At 39.0% G+C, this 22,290-nt stretch overlaps 2 protein-coding genes across 5 annotated transcripts in view; both read left to right on the plus strand.

Annotated features, from left to right (window-relative positions):
• Window positions 1–4,979, plus strand: part of PLAA (phospholipase A2 activating protein) — a 40,582-nt gene extending 35,603 nt beyond the window's left edge. For all 3 annotated transcript variants that reach the window (XM_015081328.3, XM_015081329.3, XM_053205026.1), the window contains 3 exons: window positions 71–172; window positions 1,758–1,922; window positions 3,240–4,979. In XM_015081328.3, coding sequence (XP_014936814.2) covers window positions 71–172; window positions 1,758–1,922; window positions 3,240–3,805 — 833 coding nt within the window. In that variant the 3' untranslated portion in view covers window positions 3,806–4,979. The remainder of the gene's footprint in view (window positions 1–70; window positions 173–1,757; window positions 1,923–3,239) is intronic.
• A 13,328-nt stretch (window positions 4,980–18,307) lies between these two features.
• Window positions 18,308–22,290, plus strand: part of CAAP1 (caspase activity and apoptosis inhibitor 1) — a 51,796-nt gene continuing 47,813 nt past the window's right edge. The window contains exon 1 of one of the 2 annotated variants that reach the window (XM_027039249.2): window positions 18,308–18,744. In XM_027039249.2, coding sequence (XP_026895050.1) covers window positions 18,439–18,744 — 306 coding nt within the window. In that variant the 5' untranslated portion in view covers window positions 18,308–18,438. Of the gene's footprint in view, window positions 18,832–22,290 lie in introns of both variants that reach the window. The other variant, XM_015081333.3, reaches the window with a different exon arrangement.

Below are 22,290 nucleotides of genomic sequence, written 5' to 3' on the forward strand. Positions count from 1 at the left end.
TAGAGTTAGAAAAAGAATCTCATTTTTGATTATTCTTTATGTTTTTCATCGTCGTTTGTTCTGTGAATAGGCAATAGTGCCTACCGATCAGCTGCATCTAAGACGGTGAATATTTATTTCCCTAAAAAAGAGGCTGTCACTTTTGACCAGGCAAACCCTACACAAATATTAGGTAAGTGCATTTTAATTAAAAAGTTTTTTCACATATCCATAGACTTCTGTGTAGTGCAGTCAAGGCTGTTCTTCTCACATGAGCTAGGAACTGGGTGCTTACGTGACAGAGACTTCTGTTATTACACCACTGTGTCTACTACAAATATGCAGTCTCATAATGGACGCTTAATACTTGCAAGATGCCTTATACATATATGAGGTTAATGCTTTATGATGCTTTTATTGATAAAAAAACTAAAGGGGAAATCTAAATCCCATCCCCTAAGCTCTTAATGTTTTCAGGAAAAGAAAATAATGAAAATGAATGAGTAAAGCACTTAAAAATAAAGGTTATGCCTTTAAAAAATTAGTGGCCTTTAGAAATCATAATAAAAGGCTGTTCAGATTGCCCATTAAAAATGAAACTGCCAGCTGACTTTGATAGCTTTTTCTGTTAACTCATTTCTCTCAAAATAAAATGGCAGGTGGCTTTGGACTAAATACTACTAGCTCTGTTTGCCATTACTACCTCATGAGAATTAATTGAGATAAGATAACATATACATCTCAGTATAAGATATGGGTGTTTTGATCAGAATTAACTTTCATACTATCTGTATAAAAACCATTAGTAAGTACTTTCTTACTTATTTTGAACAATACACATTCTCTTCCTTTTGCATCCCTTAAATAAACTTTGTTTTCAATATTCTGTTAGTGTTAAAATTTTTAATGCCAAAGGAAAGTGAAAGACGTCAAGTTTCCAGTTATGATTGATAAAAACCTGTAAATTTGGACAATTTAAGCTTTTTGTGATGGGAACTTGAGCTTTTTTATTCTTTATAAGATTTTTGATGGGATGCCTGGTTGGCTCAGTTGGTAGAACATGAGACTCTTGATCTCATGGTGATGAGTTCAAGCCCTCTGTTGGGAATAGAAATTACCGAAAAAGAAAAAAAAAAAAGATTCTTGAGGAAGCAGTGTTGGATGACTCAAAGTAGCATTAGTGATGACAAGGATGCTAATATTGAAGATGCAGGTAAAGGGCTTAAAAAAATTGTTTCATGAAATGTAAATATGGTGACAAAAGGCAGTATTTGCATTAAAGAGGTTTTTAAAGTAATGTCAAATATGCATATGGAACTAAATCAATAAATGAAATATTATACACATTTAACTCTTCAGTTATTTCATTGACAATCATAGAAGTAACATAAGTTGGCCAAAAGTCGTTATAAATTTTTCTTTGAGAATATAGAGGATTGACTTATAGTTGGTTATAAGGATGATAAAATGCTTTGAAAGCCAAAATGATTACAAGTATCTACTTTAAAACTCACTTGAAGCAGAAAGCCTCATAAGATCTTAGAAAATAATAAGTAAAATAAAAATCACCACAGTAACCTTTCATTTTTCTATAATGGGCTCAACTTAAAAATACTCCCAGGCCTTACCCTTATTTGACAGTCCTTGATAATTGCCATGAAAAGTCTCACCTCCCCATGGTGTGTGGTAGAATTCTCTTATAGAAAATTTTGGCACTTTTGTATTACATCTGGCTAATTACAGTTAGAGAATTTTCAAAGTCTGGGTTTGTGTTCTAGGTAAACTGAAGGAACTTAATGGAGCTGCATCTGAAGAGAAGAAGTTAACGGAGGATGACTTGATACTTCTTGAAAAGATACTGTCTCTAATATGTAATAATTCTTCAGAAAAACCCACAGCCCAGCAACTTCAGATTCTGTGGAAAGCTATTTACTGGCCTGAAGGTATGGAAACGGTCTTTAAAATGTAATTAGAGGGGTGCCTGGGTGGCTCAGTCAGTTAAGCCTCCAACTTTGGCTCAGCTCATGATCTCATGGTCCGTGGGTTCGAGACCTGCATCGGGCTCTGTGCTGACAGCTCAGAGCCTACAGCCTGACTAAGATGCTGTGTCTCCCTCTCTCTCTGTTCCTCCCCCACTCACGCTCTGTCTCCGTTTCTCAAAAATGAACAAAAAAGCACTAAAAACATTTTTTTAAATATAATTAGGAAACAAAGTATGTCTGTTCATTTCTGTCAGTATTACTGGTGTTTCCAGATTGAGTAAAAGTTACCCTGGGTACTTGTTATTCACATTGTGAGAAACTTCACAAAAAGGACTCACCACACCCCTGTAATTCATAGTCTCGATTTGTCACATGCCTTATGAGAATCTGAAAGCAACGGCATGTACCATGGCATGTACCATTTCGTATACTATTTCAGAGCATCTGTGGATCCCGGCAAGCCATCCAAGAGATGTTTTGTGACCTATTAACCCCAGGCTACAAACCTTTGCTATAATTTTGTTTTAACTCACTTAATACCTTTTAAATTCCAAAAGTGTCCTCTCCCTTATTATTTTTTCATGCTGTTGATTAGAGAAGAAAAATAATTTGTCCCACAAAATATCCATATTTTGGATTTGGGGTTCACTTAATGTGTTCCACTATCTCTATAGTTCCTGCTAGACATAATTAGATACTGGTTCAATAGATTTTTTTTTTTTTAAGTGAATATCCTTTATAAATGATGCCACATACTATCTTTATATCATAGGGCATATAATTTCTGGATTCCTTATTTTTAGTGATGTTAAGAAGATTATTGAGTGGCTACATTCAGATGGTGTCTGCCCAGTCTTTTGAATGTAAAGCTCTCCACCAATCTGTAAGCATGCTATTAGCATTTGTCAACTGGAATTCTGTAAAAAGCTTTTCTTCTTCAACTCTTTGGTCTTGTAGGATTTTTTAAAGCATCTTACATTACACGATTCATTCCACAAGGATATATTGAGTACTCCATATGTGTCACGCTGTTTGATAGCCCATTTAAATTATTTTTAAAGTGTACGTGATCTCATAGCAATAAATACAGTCCCTATAAAAATGAAAAATCAGTTAACACAAGTTTTAGAAATATATATATTACATAAAGCACGCACATGGCTTTTAACATTTTCTAAAATGAGCATGTGTTAATGAAGTAAGATTCTGAAAATTGAGTAACAGTCATAGGAATTTTCTGGGGTTTTATAAACATTAATGAATTTTTATTTTTAACAGATATTGTCTTTCCTGCACTTGACATTCTTCGGTTGTCAATTAAACATCCCAGCGTGAACGAGAACTTCTGCAACGAAAAGGAAGGGGCTCAGTTCAGCAGTCATCTTATCAGTCTTCTGAACCCTAAAGGAAAGCCGGCAAACCAGCTGCTTGCTCTGAGGACTTTTTGCAATTGTTTTGTTGGCCAGGCAGGACAAAAGCTCATGATGTCCCAAAGGGAATCTCTAATGTCACATGCAATAGAACTGAAATCAGGGAGCAATAAGAACATTCACATTGCTCTGGCTACATTGACCCTGAACTATTCTGTTTGTTTTCATAAAGACCATAACATTGAAGGGAAAGCTCAGTGCTTGTCAGTAATTAGCACAGTCTTGGAAGTTGTACAAGACCTCGAAGCCACTTTTAGACTCCTTGTGGCTCTTGGGACACTTATCAGTGACGATTTAAATGCTGTACAGTTAGCCAAGTCTTTAGGTGTTGATTCTCAAATAAAAAAGTATGCCTCAGTATCAGAACCAGCTAAAGTAAGTGAATGCTGTAGACTTATCCTAAATTTACTGTAACAATGGGGACGGGAACTGAGATTTTAAATTGATTAGTGGTTTTTTCCCTCATGTTTTACATGACTGATTACAGATGTTAAAAAAAAAAAAAAGGATGCTGTGGAATAAGTAAAATTTCAGATCTTGTAAAGTGGGGGAGGGTAAGAGGAGACAAAGAAGAAATAAAATTTTTGCACTGATGAACTGTGAGATTTTCCTGTGTGATGTGGGTAAGTTTTCAGGAGTTTAGAAACAAATTAAGAATGAGCTAAAATCAACAACAATGCAACTATTACAGTGGCATAATGTACATACCTCTGCTGCATGAAAGAAGATAAGAGCTTTTATTTATATAATTTACTCTTGCTATTTATATAATACCCCCAAACTGTTTTACTTGTTGGTGATTGTCTTTTATTTAATTTCTGCTCTACTCACTTCCATTGCTGATTCTTTCAACAACCCCAATACAAAGTACGTTATAATTTTCAGAAATTAAGTTCTAAATTATTCCGTATATCCAAAAGATACGATTTATTCATTTAAGTTACTTGTAAATAGAAATTGTATTTGTTTGATGGCTTATTTTTTATTTTGAGACAGACAGAGTATGAGCGGGAGGAGGGGCAGAGAGAGAAGACAGAGTCCCAAGCAGGCTCCATCTCACAAACCACAATATCACGACCTGAGCCAAAATCAAGAGTTGGACGCTTCACCTACTGAGCCACCCAGGCGCCCTGATGGTTCATTTTTACATGAAGGAAAAGCAACCTACTAAGCTGTGTTAGGTTGTGTATCACTTCAGATAGATGAGGCCCCAAACAAATTAACTCCAGGCTTGTGCTCCAGTTTCTTTTGCCCCTGTCTATTGGAGGTAACTTCATTATTCATTCCAGTTTTGAAATTAGTTCATTTTTGGTCATTTCCTTTGTCTCAAAAGGAATTTGGAATGTGTTGAGTTTTCGAAAGCATTTGTGCAAGCCAGAACCATGCTATTTACAAGTCCAGAGCCTATCATGTGAAACTTACTATTTTTGAGTTCTTAACACTGGCCAGGCACTGTGGTAACCACTTTGATATTTAATTCCCAAAACCTCTTAAATGGAGGGTGATGTTGTCTCTATTTTCAGAAGTAAAGATAATAGGATGAATCATGATGAGAAAAAAAGAAAAGTACTATACTTCCTACAGAGAAGCATCCATATTTGTCTCTAAACATCATAGGAACTAGCAGAAAGAAGGAACCAATGCACTAATTACATAATTTAATGTCTAAAAGAACTTCAGTTTCTTAAGCATAACTAGGAAAGATCTTTTCACAAAGAGGACTTTGCGTAAAATTGTGAATAGCATTCTCAACATGGATCGTATACAGAACCATCAATTTGCTGGCTTTATTGCAGTCAAAGAATAATCCTTCTCCAATAAGAGAGGAAAGGTTTCCCATCATCTGGATTAATTCAAGGAAAAACTTTTGGAATATCAAAAGGAAATGGGTAAAATAGAAATAGAAGGAATGTGTATTTTGCTGAGTATTAAGTTGCAGTTTTCTGATATGTACCCAGACTTTAAAAAACCTCCATTAGGAATCTGTGCTTTACTTTTTGTTAAGTTTGGATTTAAGTGGTTAAGTCAAACTTAAATGGTGAAGTTAAGAGTTTAATCCAGGTCAGCCTGATTCCGTTCCAATACACTGCTTTTCTTGTTAACATTTCCAGTCTAGCATGCAGTCACAAGTACAAACAATTTATCTACAATATTTTTAAATACTAGGTAGGACCTTTCAATGATGGGAGGAACTAAGAACATGAGTTGACTCTTCAAAATAATAAGGGGTGGCAAATTGTAAACACTGTTTGCTTCTTTTACTGTACAAGTCTTTTTTCAACAACTTTTATAATATCAGTATTTCATGTTTATTGAAGAAAAATTACAAAAAAGTTTAGCAAAAAAAAAAAAAGATAATCCCACTTGAAAAATAAGTGTTGTATGATGGTTTTGTGATATTTTAAAGTCTTTTTCAGTTAAACTTTTTTAATGATTCCCTTATTATTTTTTTGTGAATATAAAAACATACATTCATTGAATAAAACACACACATCAAATAAAATTTGCCTGTAATCTACCAGAGAAAACCATTAACATCTTTTGGTGTATCAGTAGGTATGTAAATGTGTTGTTTTTTAATGAAAGGATTGTGTGATACACATTGTTCAATAACCTGATTTTTAAGCTTAATATAGTATACATCCACCCTAATAAATACAGTACATTATATGGATATATCCATTTCCTATTAGCCGATGTTTTCAATTTTCAACTGTCAGTGCTCAAATAAAAAAAAAGTATCTTACTAGTTCCTTAGGCTACATTTTCTACATAGAATTGGTGGGTCAAGTTATAACAATGTACGTGTTTAGACTTGATACATGCTGTCAAGTCACTTCCAGTGGTAAAAGTCTTGGAGTTAATGTCTTTCATGTTGCATTTAAAACACAGTTGCCTGCAAAAGAGATGTATCATTGTCTTGATTTCACAACTATTATCCTCCATCTGCCCTTACATTTTTTTTAAGTTGTTTTTTTTTTTTTTTAACTATTGTTTCTTTTTGAGAGACAGAGACAGAGAGTATGAATGGGGTGGAGGGGCAGAGAGAGAGAGAAAGGATCCGAAGCAAGCTCCAGGCTCTGAGCTGTCAGCACAGAGCTGGATGCGGGGCTTGAACCCACAACCTTGAGATCACGACCCGAGCCAAAGTCAGAGCCTCAACCAACTAAGCCACCCAGGCACCCCTGGCCTTATATTTTTTAAATGAGCATGCTTCTATTGTGGTTCTCCCCCCAAATTCCAACCCCCCCACCCCCAGCCCCTGATATTAGCAGAGTTTATAACTAAGTAGCAATACAATGAATTTTTTACCTACCTCATAATCCTTTTAAGTGATGGAAGAAGCATAGTGAAAAAGATTGTTCACAAATTCTGGGGATGAGACTGGGAAATAGCTTCCTTAACAGTTATCACTGTGTATCTTCTGGTTATTTTGTTAAGAAATGATAAAATGTATAGAGAATCATTTGTGATGTATCATACTTTGTAAAGGTCTTGAAATATAAATTGATTAGGAAATGTTACTCAATCTTAAAAAAAATTCTAATCTAACTTCTAGTATATTTTTCTATAGAAAATTATACACTGTGTTTGGGCTGCTACAAAAAAAAAAATCCAACATTAGATTGGATGGATTAAAAACAAACATTCATTTCTCACCATTCTGGAGGCCAGGAAGTCCAAGACGATGGTGCCACCATATTTGGTGTTTGACAAGAGCCCATTCCTATTTCTTGCATGGCAGAAGGAGAGAGATGGGGTCTCCCCATTCACGAGGACTCTACCCCCACTAATCATCTCCCAAAGGCCCCATCACATTGGGGATTAGGTTTCAATACAATGAATTGGGGGGGGTGTGTATAAATACAATTTTGAATATTTTTTCATTTAACAATATCTTTCCATGTGTTTTCCTTCAATTTTTTAAAATGAACATGTTCATACATAGAAGTTCAAAGAGTACAGTGAACACTCATGGACTTGTCAACTAGGTTCTACAGTTGTTAACATTGCTATATTGGCTTTATCTCTTTCTTTTGAAATTATTTAAAAGTAAATTACAGACATTACACTTATCAACCATATACTTCAATTTGTATCTTCTAAGAACAAGGACATTTTAAGGAATATTATTTATAACCATAATATTGTATTTAAGAGAATCAGTGATTTCCTAATATCTAATAACTAGCCCACATCCAAGTTTCCTTGTTGTCTCATAATACCTTTTATCACTTTTTTTTTTAATGTTTGTTTGTTTTTGAGAGAGACAGACAGACCATGAACAGGGGTGGGGCAGAGAGAGGGAGACACAGAACTTGAAGCAGCCTCCAGGCTCTGCACTGTCAGCACAGAGCCAAACACAAGGCTCAGACTCACGAACTGTGAGATCACGACCTGAGCCGAAGTTGGATGCTCAACTGACTGAGCCACCCAGGCACCCTTATCCCTTTTTTTAAAAGATCTAATATAAATAATCAAGGTTTATGTATGGTATTAATTTGGTTATGTCTCTTTGGTATCTTAATCCAGAACAGTTCCTCCATTTTTATTTTTAATATCATTGACTTTGAAGTGTTTAGGCAGTCCAGAACACAAGGTACCCCAATTTTTATATTTTTAAAACATATTCCTGTAACTTCCATATTAAGTATTTACTGCTGCTTAATAGTTTACCCCACTACTAAAGTGGCTTAGAACAACACACATTTATTATCTCAAACTTTCTGTGAGTGAGGAATCCTGGCCCAGCTTAGCTGGATCCTCTGTTTCACATGAAGCTGCCATCAAAGGTATCAGCCAAGGCTGAGGTCTTATCTGAAGGCTCCACTGGGGAAGGATGCAGTTTCATGCCCACTTACATGGTTAGTTTCAGTTCTTTTCAAGTCATTGGATTGAGGACTTAAATTCTTAGTTGGCTGTTGGCCAGAAGCTGCCCTCCGTTTTTCTGCTTTATAGTTTTCTCTGTCATGGTAAGTGGTTTTATCAAAGACAGCAAGGGAGAGAGTCTGCTAGCAGAACCAAAGTCAGAATATTTACAATCTAACCACAAACATGCCACCCCCTCAACATCAAGGTATTCTATTGGTTGAAAACAAGTTGCTCAAGGAGAGTGGATTACACAAGGCTGCGAATATCAGAAAAAGGGATCACTGGGTGACTCAGTCAGTTGAGCATGAGACTTCGGCTCAGGTCACGATCTCATCGAGTTCGAGCCCCGTGTCGGGCTCTGTGCTGACAGCTCAGAGTCTGGAGCCTACTTCAGATTCTGTGTCTCCCTCTCTCTCTGCCCGTTCCCCACTCATGCTCTGTCTCTCTCTGTCTCAAAAATAAATATAAACACTAAAAAATTTTATTTTTTAAAAAAACAAAAAGGGATCACTGGGAGCCTTCTTAAAATCTGCCTGCCATACTTATTTCTTATAAATTAAAAGCTAAATCCAAAGGCTTGGTTAGATTAAGCTTAAAGTACTGTAGCAAGAATACTTCATAGGTGTGTGCATTGTTTTTTTTTTTTTTTACTTGATTGCATCATATCTGTGCTTCTTTAAAGTTTATGTTTCCCTTACCATAACTAAAGGAGATTAGGAAGACAAAACAGGGCATAATTGGCCTATTTGCCATATGCATAAGTGTTTTTTTTTTATTATTTTTTTTAATGTTTATTTTTGACAGAGAGAGACAGAGCATGAGCAGGGGAGGGGCAGAAAGAGAGGGAGGCACAGAATCAGAAGCAGGCTCCAGGCTCCAAGCTGTCAGCACAGAGCCTGACATGGGGCTTGAACTCACAGACCGTGAGATCATGACCTGAGCCACAGTTGGATGCTCAACTGACTGAGCCACCCAGGTGCCCAATGAATGTTTTTAAAAAGTTTTCTCATCTTTCTGTATTTTCTTTTCCTTTTTTTAATGCTTATTTTTGAGAGAGAGACAGACAGAGCATGAACGGGGGGTGGGAGTGGGTGGGCAGAGACAGAGGGATACAGAATCTGAAGCAGGCTCCAGGCTCTGAGCTTCAGCACAGAGCCTGATGCAGGGCTTGAATCACGAACAGCAAGATCATGACCTGGGCTGAAGTTGGCACTTAACCGACTGAGCCACCCAGGCACCCCTATATTTTATTTGTTTAAGTGATTATCATGTTTTTACTTGTTTAATGTTTAAAATTAGGGTACTTGTTTTCTGGAGGTACTAAGACAGGATCTTGACTTTGACGGCAACAAGTAAACCACTTTGGTGCCTCTCATGGAGGAAAAGGGTCTTGAGAATACAGTGAGTAATGGAAGTTTTAAAGAGGAGAGAGCTGGGGTGCCTGGGTGGCCCAGTTGGTTAAGCGCCCAACTTCAGTTCAGGTCATGATCTCAAGGTTTGTGAGTTCAAGCCCTGAGTTGGGCTCTGTGCTGACAGCCCAGAGCCTGGAGCCTGTGTCTCCCTCTCTCTCTGCCCCTCCCCCATTCACTCTCCCCACACCCCCAAAATAAATAAACATCAAAAAAATTTTAAAAATAAAATAGAGAGCTGACTAACGCCCTTCTGTAAAGTAAGTAGGCTGATACTGGTCCTAAGCCTTATATGATGAGGTCCTGGGACTTAAAGCTTGACCTTGGGGCTCCTGGACACATTATAATAAATCAGAAAAGTAAAAACGCACAAATGGCAATAATACTTTCATCAGATTTAAAGGCATATGATCTAGTAATACTTACAGGATAGATTGTAACTGAATTTAAAGCAAACCAGTTAAGTAACATTGCAAAAAACAGAGAAATTTAAGTAGACTAGATAGCATGAATTAACTTTTTTTTTTGACAGAGACAGAGAGAGCGTGAGCAGGGGAGGGGCAGAGAGAGAAAGAGAGAGAGGATCCCAAGCAGGCTCCGCACTGTCAGCACAGAGCCTGATGTGGGTCTCCAACTCATGAAACTGTGAAATCCTGACCTGAGCCGAAATCAAGAGTCAGACGCTCAACCGACTGAGCCACCCAGGCAACCCAGTGTGCATTAAGCAATTACTTTATACTAGTTCTAAGTTTATCCTCATCATCCCTATGGGGAAATTACTGTTAGTAATTTTACTTTTACAAGTGAAGAAACTCAAAAGAGTCAAGTAAATCTTTCTGTAACAAGTCACTAGCAAGAAAACAATGGAGAAGAGAGTAATATTTAATAAATTTAATAAGTTTATTTAATAAATGATGTTGACAAAGCTGGATATCAAGATGAAGAGAAATACCAGTTTGTGGTAGGCACTTCACTTTATCATAATAGCAACTATGGTGTTTGGTACTTGCTTATATGTTTGATACACAGAGCCGAAAGTCGCCTGAAACAAACTCTAAATCACATTTCTTTCATTCGTGTGTTTTCAAAGGAACTAATAAATTCAAGAAATGTTTGCTTATTTTTATGCCATTTAAATTTTTCAGTAGTAAAAGTGACCAGAGATGCAGTGTAATATAGTGAAAAAATACTGGCTTTGGGGTTTAAAGGCATACATTTCAATGACATTTCCACTTGCTATGGAATGAAGTTGCTTGATCTCAGCCCCAGGTTAATCAAAGTTACATTAGGATTTCATAAAATAGGATAAAATATGTAAAATGTCTGCGACCTAATGAGTACTTACCAAGCATTGCTTGGTAAGATAATATAAGGCTACCACCATCTTTAACAATAAAAGTGACTGCTGTATACAAGGAACATTCAGACCGGGAAGAAAAGTATTTGATTTTATTGCTACTGTGAAAAAAATGCCCATTAGAGGGTATCCTGATGATATTTTGTAAAATTAGTTGTTTGGAACTCTGAACACACAAATATCCTTACACCTCATTTAAACTTCCTATAATACCACAGAACCTCACCATGAAATATAAAAATGTTTCTGTTGGAATACAAGAATCGTATCTACCACATTATAGTCCTGGCATTGAATAGTGACTCATGCAATATCAAGCTAGTTTTGAAGACCCTTCTCATTGCTAGCAGAGAAATACAGGACAGGGGGCTTTAGAAAGTGTGCCTATGAGGTAACCATAGCCTCAATAATACTGTTCAACAACTAACAACAAAAACAATAGCATTTATTTTGCTAAGAAGTTACAAGCATAGGGTTGGCTGATCCTGACTTGGACTCATTCACGTCTGCAGGTTGGCTGAGGACTCTGCTTTAGGCTAGACTTGACTGGATAGTTTAGCTTGGCAGCTCAGCTCTCTTTGTCTCTCATCTTTCTCTTGGGACCAGTGCGCTAACCTGAGTATATCATTTTCATGGTAATGGTGGAAGCACAAGAGTAAACCATCATTATTATAATTTTTTGGTTGTTTCTTTTGTTGTGTATTTGTTTGTTTGCTTTTTAAGTAGGCTCCATGCCCAAAGTGGGGCTTGAGCTCAAGACCCTGAGATCAAGTGTCATATGTTCTACCCACTGAGCCAGCCAGGTGCCCTTGTTTTGTTTTGTTTTGTTTTGAAACATTTATTTATTTTTGAGAGAGAGAAAGAGCATAAGCAGGGGAAGGGCAAAGAGAGAGGGAGATAGAGTTTCCAAAACAGGCTCAGTGCTGTCAGTGCAGAGCCCAATACTGGCTAGAACTCATGAGCCATGAGAACATGACCTGAGCTGAAGTTGGTTGCTTAACTGACTGAGCCACCCAGGTGCTCCTGTTTTTTGTTTTTTTTAAATACTGCGCTTGCTACACATCTGCTAACATTCTTTTGGCCAGAGTAAGTCATATAGTCAACTCCAATGGCAGGGAATTACATGTCTTGCCTGTAGTGGAAGGACACTGCCAAATCACATGGCAAAGGGCATGAATACAGGGAGAGGTGAAGAAATGGTGCCCTTAAATGCAATTTACCACGGTGGTGATTTGGAAAAGAGCTCTGTATGGATCCTGAACTTCTCAGTTCAGAATTTAATATTGTATTCTTAGTATATGCCAGGCCCTGTATTAGGTGGTCAGACTACAAAGATACATAAGACACCGCCTCTGTTCATGAGAACTAACAGTATATTGAAGAAGATACTGAACAAATACCCGCAGTCAAGAGTTCTGGATGCTCTGTAGGAAAGACAATGTCTAACAAAGGTATTAGTATTTCATTTTAACAGGATTAAGAAATGAAGTGATTTGGAACGGTTTTAAACAAGAAGTGATACTTAAAAAGAATTTTAGATTTAACAAGTTGTGTGCAGGTGGGGTCGTTGAACAGACCTGGAGGGTGTATTTCTGGGAAAGATATGAGCTACAGAGAAAAATGCTGTGCAGATCATGAAAGGTCTTCTTAAATGTTGTATGTTGTTTTCATTAGGAATCTGGGTTGCATGAGAAAGAAACCAATTCAAATGAGCTTAATGAAAAAAGAATTGTTTGTTCATTGATACGAAGATGACAGTATCAAGGACTCCCTGTGTCTTGTTTCAGCGTGTCTTTTGTTGGTCTCATTCACGTAGGATCCTTCATAAGACAGAGAATGTGACAACTAGAACCTATGAGGTAATTTATTCACTGTTCATTTAAGTGGAAGATTGAATTTCTTACCTAAGTGTTTTTAAATAAAACTCCAGAGAAGCACTGATTGGCCCTAGCATTAATACCTATATATGCCAGGCCGATCACTGTGATAAACGCTGAGTTGCTGAAGAGCAGTTATAAAAATGGCTTATAAATTCCTATCTCTGTCCACCCTCTCATATATTTGTTCCAGGACAGAAAAGCAGGCCTGCATTTGTTTGCCGAGCTGTAATTCCATAACAATACATAGCGCTGAGTCTCTTAAACGCTATAATATTCTATTGAAGCATATGAAACTGTCAACATTCAATCAGTTTTGACCTCCAAAAAAGGCAATTTCATATGATTCAACCTAAATAGACAATGGCCTTTCTCTGGCTTTAAGCCAACCAACCTTATGATGTGTCTACGACATGTTCACACCATGAATCAAAGTCCTTTCCCTGTTCTCTGCACAGCAAAACTCTATGCAGAATTACCTGGTTTCTGTTAGAAAGCTGTTTGTACCTATTGTTCCAAAGCCCATGTGACGTCAGCATCACAGCAGCAGCTAACTCCATATAGCTAAGTCTCTCTGCCCTGTGATGAGGAAGCACTGAACTATTCCCAGCAAAGCTCCTACTGACCTCCTTAATTAAAGACTAGTCTCTGGCCATTAATCTCACTAGGTGCTTTTACTCTCATAATATAATGAGTTCATATAATTCTGGATAAATCTGGTTCTCCATCTGAAACTATGCAATCATCCACTCATTTATTCAATAAGTTTGTATTAGGAACCAACTATGCAGGGAATTGCGTGTGTGTGTGTGTGTGTGTGTGTGTGTGTGTGTGTGTGTAAATATTTTATTAAGGGTATTTGGGTAGTGGGCATACAAAAGTGAATAAAACAAAGTCCTTGCTTTCATGGAGCTTACATTCAACTGAAAGGAGACAGACAAATAAATGCATGTATAGCAGTGTTAAGGGCACTGAAGAAGGGGCCCCCGGGGTGGCTCAGTAGGTTAAGTGTCTGACTCTTGATCTCGGCTCAGGTCATGACCTCATGGTTCATGGGCTCAAGCCCCATGTTGGGCTCTGAGGTGACAGTGTGCAGCCTGCTTGGGATTCTCTCTCTTTCTCTCTCTCTGCCTCTTCCCTGCTCACATGCATATGCTCTCTCTCAAAATAAATAAATAAACTAAAAAAAAGCACTGAAAAAAAAATTAAGCAGAGTAAGAAGAATGTACAATGCCAGACTGAGTGAGGATGGAAGCACTTCCTATTGTGTATTTCCTTTGGTTTGTTTCTCCCCACTAGAATATAAACTAATGAGGCATGGGTTTTGTCTATTTTGTACTTTTCCCTAGCACCAGTGGTCAAAACAATGCCTTTGTATTCTAGAACCAAAATATGGGAGAGTGGACAAAAACTGGGATTCATCTGTCAAATTGGTAAGTTCCTCAGCCACCTAGCTGAAGTGCCCTGACTTCTGGTCCAGCCAAAGAAATATGGGAACTATTGTCAGGTTGCTGTAGAATGAGGTAAAAACCAAGAAGCTTTTCAACTGACTTTATTAAGGAATAATTTGCACCTAGTAATTAATAAACAACTAGCTTTATCCAGGCTGACACATTCCAGTTTAGGTTTATTATCAGTCAGCTCAGGCTGCCATAATGAAGCACCGAGGACTGGGTGGCTTAAACAATAGAAATTTATTTTCTCTCAGTTCCAAAGGCTACAGGTACAAGATCAAGGTGTCGGCAGGATTGGTTTCTGGTGAGATCTCTCTTCTTGGTTTGTAGCTGGCCTGTTCCCTTCTCACACTAGCCTTTCCTCTGTGTGCTCACAGAAAGTGGGAGGTGGGGCTTGGAGGGGAGAGGGGAAAGGATAGAAAGGGACCAGGTGGGGGCCAGGGGGAGAGAAATCTTTAGTATCTCTTCCTCTTATAAGGACACCAGTTTTATCTGATTAGGGATCCAACCCTCAGGACCTCATTTAACCTTAATTACTTCCTTAAAGGCCCCACTGCAGGGGCGTCTGGGTGGCTCAGTAAGTTAAGCGTCTGACTTTGGCTCAGGTCATGATCTCGTGGTTTGTGGGTTCGAGCCCCAATTCCAGCGTGGTGCTGACAGCTCAGAGTCTGGAGCCTGCTTCAGATTCTCTGTCTGTGTCTCTCTCTGCCCCTCCCCTGCTTGCGTGCATGCTCTCTCTCTCAAAAATAAATAAAAACATAAAAAAGTATAGATACATTTGGGGTCAGGATGTTAACATATACATTTTTGGGGGACATAACTCACCCCATAACAAGGTTACAAACATTATGTTATTATACGTTTTTATTTATGAGCATAATACTTTCAGTCCTTTCAGGTAAGATACTTAATGAGGCCAATATGGAACTCCTAAGAGCATAAAATGCTCAACTTCAGCATTAAACTTACAAGGCAAAACTAAGGGTGGGGCCAGGGGGTGGAGCCAGCTGTTTCCCCAGGGCTGGAATCTCCCCAGCTTTGGAATTTGTTTTAGACACTTATTAAATAGCTGTTGAATGACAGAGATAGGTAGGGGATATGGCCAAAGGGAAGTTTCTTTTTTTTTTTTTAATTTTTTTGATGTTTTGTTTATTTTTGAGACAGAGAAAACATGAGCTGGGGAGGGGCAGAGAGAGAGGGAGTCAGGAACCGTAGCAGGCTCCGTGTTGACAGCAGAGAGATGTGGGGCTTGAACTCAGGAGCCCTGAGATCATGACCTGAGCCAGTCACTTGCTTAGCCAACTGAGCCACCCAGGTGCCCCAAAGGGAAGTTTTTAAAATTGCTTTCTGTCACTCAAGTGAAGGATACAGGATTACTATCACTTAGTGTTGCCTCAGGCCCTATCTTTATTCTTCTGTGGCCAAAAGCCCCTGCTGAGACAAATCAACCCTGCCAAATGAGGACACTTTTTAAAAAATGTATTTGTGATCCTGATTTTTTTTTTTTTAATTTTTATTTTTGAGAGGGAGAGAGCGAGAGCAGTGGAGGAGCAGTGAGAGAGAGAGACAGACAGACAGACAGACAAAGGATCTGAAGCAGGCCCTGCAGTAACAGCAGAGAGCCCAGTGTGAAGGTGGAACTTATGATTCGTGAGATGATGACCTGAGTCAAAGTCAGACCATTAATCGACTGAGCTACTTGATCTTGATTTTAAAACCCGGCTTGTGTTTAGATCCAAAATCCTCCCCAGCAGCCCACAAAATCTAACCCTGACACAACGGTGACACATACTCAGTTTTCAAAAACTCACTCAAATCCTTCACTTGTCCCTCATGCACTCAATGCAGAAAATATATAATCTTCAGAAATACTCCCTAAAGTCTCTTCAGTTCTCTTCCATTTGCTGCCCTCAGGCACTGCCGAAAATGCAAAATCTTTTGCGCATTTCTTGCCTTAAATTCTTTTTGAGGGGAAGGGCAGAGAGAGAATTCTAAGCAGGCTCAGCACTGTCAGCGTGGGGCTTGAACTTGCAAACTGCAAGGTCATGACCTGAGCTGAAATCAAGAATCAGTAGCTTAAACGACTGAGCCACCCTTGCATCCCGCCTGTTTCTTTCTAAACATGGCCTGGGATTTCCTGACCAATCCTGTGCACTCCTGAACTCTTCTTGTTTTCCTCTCCTTCAAAAACCAAGACCTACTCTGAAAAGGCAATTTTTGAGGAAGGGAGGGAGAGAGAAAAGATACGAACACTGATATGCCAATAATATTTTTCCCTGTTCCTCTCTCCCATCTCACCAATATAAATAATTAACATACATTTATTCGGTCAACACACTGATTTCAGTGATAAATGGTTAACCTTATTAGCACTTGATAATGAGGAAATAGTGTTCCAACCAATGGTAGTCAACACTGGAAATCAAAAGATATATATATGTTTACCGTAGCATTATTTACAATAGCCAAGATATGGAAGCAACCCAAGTGTCAACTGAAAGATGAATGGGTAAGTGTATATACACACACATACACACATAGTGGAATATTATTCAGCCATAAGAAGGAGATCTTGCCATATGAAACAAGATGGATGGATCTAGAGGGTATAATGCTAAGTAAAATAAGGCATCAGAGAAAGACAAATACCCTATGATTTCACTCATATGTGGAATTTAAGAAAAAATGAGCAAAGAAAAAAGAGAGTCAAACAATCCCCCCTCCAAAAAAAAAAAAAAAAAAAAAAAAACCAACCAAAAAACCCAGACTCTTAGATATAGAGAACAAACTGGTGGTTGTCAGAGGGGAGGTAGGTGGGGGTGCAGTTGAAATAAATAAAGGAAATTGAGAGAACATTTATTTTTTTAACAGAATCTCTTTAATGTGTATTTATTCTGAGACACAGAGCGAGATGGAGCATGAGCAGGGGAGGGACAGTGAGAGAAGGAACAAGAGAATCCCCAGCAGGCTCCATGCTGTCAGCTCAGAGCCCACACACAGGGTTCAATCTCATTAACTGTGAGACCATGACCTCCATAGAAATCAAGGGTGGATGCTTAGCCGACTCAGCCATTCAGGCGCCCCGAGAGTACACTTACCTTAATTAGCATTGGGAAATGTACAGAATTCTTGAATCATTGTATTATACCCCTGAAACTAATATAACACTGCATGTCAATTATACTTGAATTAAAATAAAATAAAAAATGCAAGTTAATCTCTATTATATATTAGATTTAGGTTTCAGTGTATGGGTGACATTTTAAGTTGGATTAGTCTTCAAAATAATTTATTAGGACAAGAAAAATAAGGTGCTGATCAATTGTTTTGGCGGGACAAAATACGATAGGGAAAATCGTTAAAATTTTTTCCTTAAGCAGTTCAGAGCCGCATTATTGTAAAATGTAACAGACTGTCAACAACCTAAACACCAGCACTTGAATATTAGGTAAATAAATTGAGAAAGAATACGGCGAAGTACCAGACCCAAATAGTTTTAGAAGTGAAAAGGAAACATGCCTAACAATTACTGTTAATGGGGAAAAACAAGAAGGCACAAGACCCTAGGTACAATTCCCTAAAATACACTTCAAAAAAAGATTCCCCGCTGATGACAATAATGATGATGAGATTTTCCCTAAGTTCTCTATTCTTGTAACGTTTTAGTGTCATAAATAAAAATTGGAAGACAAATGAAAAACGAGAACAAAAACTACACCTTTACCTTAGTGTATTTGTATACGACAACATTTGAAAGACGGTCTCAATAAGGCAAAGAGCTCTTGTAAATCTCCACATTCCGTCCTTTGCAGAGGCAAGGAAACCCGAACGTGACCCGACAACCTGCGAGTGTTTCAACAAACTCAAGCCAACCTTCACGGCTCGCCCTGGAAGCTCGGTGGGTCCCGGCACGCCTTCCAGAAACACCTCCCTGCGACGAGGCCGGAAGTGACGCACAAGCTGCGACGCCCGCGCTGGCAGTCCGCTGCTGCCGTCGCCGCCGCCGCAGCCGCCGGAGCGCGCTTTAGGTAGCTTCAGAGACGGCGGGCTTTCCCTGGATGGTTGCAGCAGGGGGATCATGACGGGGAAGAAGTCTTCCCGGGAGAAGCGGCGTAAACGAAGTGGTCAGGAGGCGGCCGCGTCGCTCGCGGCACCGGACTTGGTGCCCGCCCTCGCCAGTAGCGGCAGTGGTAGCACCAGCGGCTGCGGGAGTACCAGCGGCTGCGGGAGCGTCACCTGCTGTGGGAACACCAGCTTCAGTGGAAGTGTCACCGGCGGTGGGAGCGGCGGCAGCTGCTGGGGCGGGAGCAGCGTGGAGCGCAGCGAGCGCCGGAAGCGGCGGAGCACTGACTCATCTTCCAGCGTCTCGGGGTCCCTGCAGCAGGTGCGTGCGCGTCCTTCTCGCTGCTGTCTGAGCGGCTGCATTCTCCCAGTAAGGCGGACGTAAGGCTGGATGTGACGGCGGATGGAGGTCTGGTTGTAGCTCAGTTAGCGCTGCGACCGCGAGCTTCTACCCGGTCTTGAGGTTCATTTTCCTAAGTACCGGTGAACCGCATACTCCCAAGTCTTTAAACTTAAAGTTTCTGATTTGCCGATTGTCTAGTTCTTTGCGTTTGGCCCCTTCCACTCCTGTGGGAATCTGTCTGAAAAGTATGGGTCGAGGGCTAGCCTTCAATGCCCATGAGAGTCACGCTTTACTTCTCTCTTCATCTTCACCTTTTAATAGATAATGATTAACTTCACAATATAGGATGAGAAAATTGAGGCTCGAAGAGGTTTATGAACTTTACCCACAGTCATAGTTTATTAATAACACTTAAATTTGAAGTGTTATTAAATCTGATTATAAAAGCCATGTTTTTTATACTTTAGCTATCTATCAAGATACCGCCGTTTAAAAAAAAAAATGCTCAGGGACGCCTGGGTGGCTTAGTCGGTTAAGCGTCTGACTTCAGCTCAGGTCACGATCTCGCGGTTTGTGAGTTCCAGCCCCACATCGGGCTCTGTGCTGACAGCTCAGAGGCTGGAGCCTGCTTTGGATTCCGTGTCTCCCTCTCTCTCTGCCCCATCCCCACTTGTGCTCTGTCTCTCTTAAAAATAAATTTAAAAAAGTGGTTATAAGACAAAAGTCTGAATACCTAAACTTCATACAACACAGAAATCAAGAAGTCAAATTGCTGGGTCAGATTTTACGCATTTAAAAAGATTTGATAGAGGGGCACCTGGTTGGCTCAGTCATTAAACCTTGGACTCTTGATTTCCTTTCAGGTCATGATCTGTTTGTGGGTTCCAACCCTGTGTTGGGGTCTGCACTGACAGCCTGGAACCTGCTGGGGACTCTCTCTGTCCCTACCCCACCCACTGGCTTTCTGTCTCAAAAAAAAATAAACTTAAAAACAAAAACAATAAAAAGTTTTGGCAGGTACCACTAAATGCTTTCCAAAAAAGGCTTTACTGATTTATAGTCTAAATATTACAAAAGAGTACCCATTTCTGCAAATATTCATTATATCCATTTTTGAAAAATTTGTCAGCTTAATGGGTGAAATTGATGTTTCATGTTTTATATACTCTTGATTAATAGTGAGATTGAACATATTAATATTTTATTTACCATTGGATTCCTTATTATGTAAATTGCATATACATATCCTTGGGCCATTTTTCTTTTTGGTTATTTTCAGCTTTTTTTTTTTTTTAATTCATTTTTGAGAGAGATCACAGTGGGTAGGCAGAAAGAGGGAGACACAGAGTTTGAAGTAGGCTCCAGGCTCTGAGCCATGGGCACAGAACCCCACACGGGGCTAGAACCCATTAAGTGTGAGATCATGATCTGAGCTGAAGTGGGCCCCTCAACCGACTCAGCCACCCAGGTGTCCCAGTTATTTTCAGCTCTTTACTGATAAGTTCTGAATCTTTCTACATAAACTCTTGGTTCTAATCTTCTGTGTAAAGTATACTGCAAAAGTTACTACAACTTTGTCTATGGTGTAACTGAAGTTTTTTATTTCTTTGTGGTCAAGGCTAATACTTTCCTTTGCCTTCTGAATTTGTGTGTTTAGGAAGATCTTTCCAGGGGCGCTTGAGTGGCTCAGTCAGTTAAATATCCTTCTGACTTTGGCTCAGGTCCTGAGCTCATGGTTTCTGAGTTTGAGCCCCGTGTTGGGCTCTCTTGCTGTCAGCACAGAACTCGCTTCAGAGCCACTGTCCACCCCCCCACCCTTTCTCTCTGTCCTTCCCCCACTTGCACTCTTTCTCTCTTTCTCTCAAAAATACATAAACATTAAAAAAAAGAGGAAGATCTTTCCATATTCCCTTCCCAACCTGTCCTAAAACTATTCTTTATTTTAATATTTTTAAACATTACATCCTTATTTATTTTTTAAGTTTATTGTTTTGAGAGAGAGAGCGAGAGAGCGTGGAAGGAGCAGAGAGACGGAGAGAGAGGGAATCCCAAGCAGACTTTGCATCGTCAGCGTAGAGCCTGATGCAGGGCTGGAACCCATGAACTGTGAGATCATGACCTGAGCCTGAGTCAGACACTTAACCAACTGAACCACTAGGTGCCCCTAAACATTACATCTTTTAATTGGGAGTTGTGGAAACACAGAAACCCATTTATTTTTATGCATTTTCTCGTATTTAGCCACATTATTATTAGTTTCAAATGACTTAGAAAAATTTGTGTTAACAGGGAGTTTTGTCTATTCTTTTTCAGCACTAATATATCTTGTTTTTTGTACTTTTTCATGATCTAAGACTTTTAGTGTAGTGTTTAGCAGAAGCAATGACAGTAGGCATTTTTTTTCCCATTTGTTTTTTTTAGTGGGAACATTTCTTTTTTTCTGGAACATTTCTAATGTTCACCCATAAGTATATTTGCCAAAGGTTGTGAAAGATACTTATCATCAAGTTAAGGAGATTTTCTCCAATTCCTAGTTCACTGAGGGTTGTAAAGTGTTATTAGATGCTTTTATGGCATTCTGTTTAGATAATCACATAGCTTTCCTCCTTTAATCTGAAAATGTAATTTTTGGTAAGTTGGTAAATTAATTCACGTTAAACTGTCTTGTAGTCTTGGAATAGATCCTATTTGGCTTGGTTATTGTACTCAGCTGGAATTTGATATTCTTTCTTTTGTGTTTTATGTTTCTAAGTTAAGTCAGCCTATGGTTTTTATTTGTGTAGATATCCTGTCTGGTTTTGGTATCAAGATTTTACTAGCCTCATGGATTGATTTGGGAAGCTTTGCATTTTGGGGATGTGTTCCAGAATAGTTTCTCTCTCTCTCTCTCTCTCTCTCTCTCTCTCTCTCTCTCTCTCTCTCTCTCCCTCTCTCTCCCTCCTTCCCTCCCTCCCTTTTCTTTCTTTCTTTCTTTCTTTCTTTCTTTCTTTCTTTCTTTCTTTCTTTCTTTCTTTCTCTTTTTCTCTCTTTCTCTCTTTCTCTCTCTCTCTCTTTCTCTCTTTCTCTCTTTCTTTCTGTTTATTTATTTTTGAGAGAGGGAGAGAGCGCAATCCGGGAATGGACAGAGAGAGGGTGGGGACAGAAGATACAAAGCAGGCTCCGCACTAATAGCACTGAACCTGATGTGGGGCTCAATCTCACGAACTGTGAGATCATGACCTGAGCTGCAGTTAGATGCTCAACCGACTAAGCCACCCAGGTGCCCCAGTTTATATCTTTTTCTTGAAGATGTATCAGAACTGGACTATTGGACCATACAGCTGTGTGGGTCTGGTGAGTGTTTTAGGGGCAGGTTTTATTTATTTATTTGTTTTTACTTTTTTTTCCTTCCAATTATTTGATAGTTATAGATCTATTCAGTTTTTTCACACCTTGTAGATTTAATTTTGGATATCATTATTCTTATCTTAATTGTTTCCATATCTTTTATACTCTTTATCATGATGAGAGGCCAATAAGCTACAT

Source organism: Acinonyx jubatus, chromosome D4, assembly GCF_027475565.1.
Source record: "Acinonyx jubatus isolate Ajub_Pintada_27869175 chromosome D4, VMU_Ajub_asm_v1.0, whole genome shotgun sequence".
In the NCBI taxonomy this organism is placed as follows: Eukaryota; Metazoa; Chordata; class Mammalia; order Carnivora; family Felidae; genus Acinonyx; species Acinonyx jubatus.